Source organism: Seriola lalandi, unplaced genomic scaffold, assembly GCF_002814215.2.
Source record: "Seriola lalandi dorsalis isolate HSWRI2012SDOR001 ecotype SW California unplaced genomic scaffold, Sedor1 jcf7180002006218, whole genome shotgun sequence".
NCBI classification, from domain to species: domain Eukaryota; kingdom Metazoa; phylum Chordata; class Actinopteri; order Carangiformes; family Carangidae; genus Seriola; species Seriola lalandi.
In genome coordinates, this window is record NW_019476871.1 from 1 (window position 1) to 1,242 (window position 1,242).

Below are 1,242 nucleotides of genomic sequence, written 5' to 3' on the forward strand. Positions count from 1 at the left end.
ACAGTATCAACAGTATGGCAAAATCTTGAACAGTTATGATTCAACCTCACCTGCAGCATGTAGCTGTGATAGTCTTTGATCCTCACTTGCCAGAAGCGCTGCAGGGCCAGCACGCTGCCGATGCCCACCTCATGGAACACTTGCTCCACCACGTCCGGGAAGGGACTTGCCCCTAACCGCGCCTCCCGATCCACCGCCACCCGCAGCAGGCGGGTGAGGCGCAGGTAATGCTCATGGACCAGGTCGGTCAGAGTCTCCAGCACACTCTCCTGAGCAGATTCAAAGCCAGCATGAGCCAGGACGGTGGCCACTGACTGATAGAGGAGCTGCCTGCAGGAGGGCCAACTCAGCTCTGTGACAGGCTCGCCTTTACCCCTTAAGATGGAAGAACCAGACAGGATAGAAGGAGATAAATGATACCTGCTTGCTAAATTAACTGAGATTATATCTGTGAAATTATAAACAAATTATAATATCTAAATTAAAACTCTGATGCCCTCAATAGATATGGATGGTATTTAATTACAAAAAAGGGCTCCAATCTTATCTCAGCCACACAGCCAGAGTAACTTACTTATAAAAGTCACTTTCAGGGTCACTGTGGCGGAGCTGGAAGGGTTGCCGTGGGGCTTTGCTGTCCACAGGTAACAGATCATCTGGCATGACAGGTGGGGTGGGAGGACGTAGTGGGAAGTTGGTATCAGCCTCCTCCATCCTGCTGCCCCCTTCAGACGACGCTGAGCTCTGACCCTGAGCTTGAGCCTGGGCCGCTGCCAAGAGGCCACGGAGGCGGCGAGCATGCTGACACAGCTGCACAGTGTGGATGGTGAGGCTGCAGGGTTCTGAGGGGATGTCTAACATTGTGGTGGGCCGCGGACGCTGGGCTGAGGGCTGGTGCAGGGGAGGGTCCTGCATCTCCACAGAGCGAAACTCACGTTGGAGCAAGTCAAAGGAGCTGCGGCTGGGAGGCGCCCCTGCAGGTCCAGGGATCTCTCCCCAGTAACGCATCATGATGAGCGATCAAAGACACAAGGCTGATTCAAACCGGCATCAAGTCTGAAAACTGTAAAGAGGGAGAGGTGAGAAAAGTCAGTGATCATCGCAGATATTAACATTTTCAGTGGAGTATTGATTCAGATTTTTACACACACACCTTCAATTAACTTTAAAATACTTAATAGTTCTTTTTGCTTATAAGATAGTTTAAAATGTGAAGTTTTAGCTGTTTCAGGTTGGCAGCTT

The 1,242-nt window shown here is 50.7% G+C and overlaps 1 protein-coding gene across 1 annotated transcript; it reads right to left on the reverse strand.

Moving 5' to 3' along the window:
- Nucleotides 1–11: 11 nt before the first annotated feature.
- On the reverse strand, nt 12–1,057 carry LOC111670820 (STAGA complex 65 subunit gamma-like; the record flags this gene model as incomplete). The annotated part of the gene is made up of 2 exons (XM_023427733.2): nt 575–1,057; nt 12–375 (listed from the first exon to the last, which is right to left on the reverse strand). Coding segments are annotated over exons 1-2 (801 nt in total), but the record flags the coding sequence as incomplete, so codon positions are not given.
- Between the last annotated feature and the right edge of the window lie 185 nt (nt 1,058–1,242).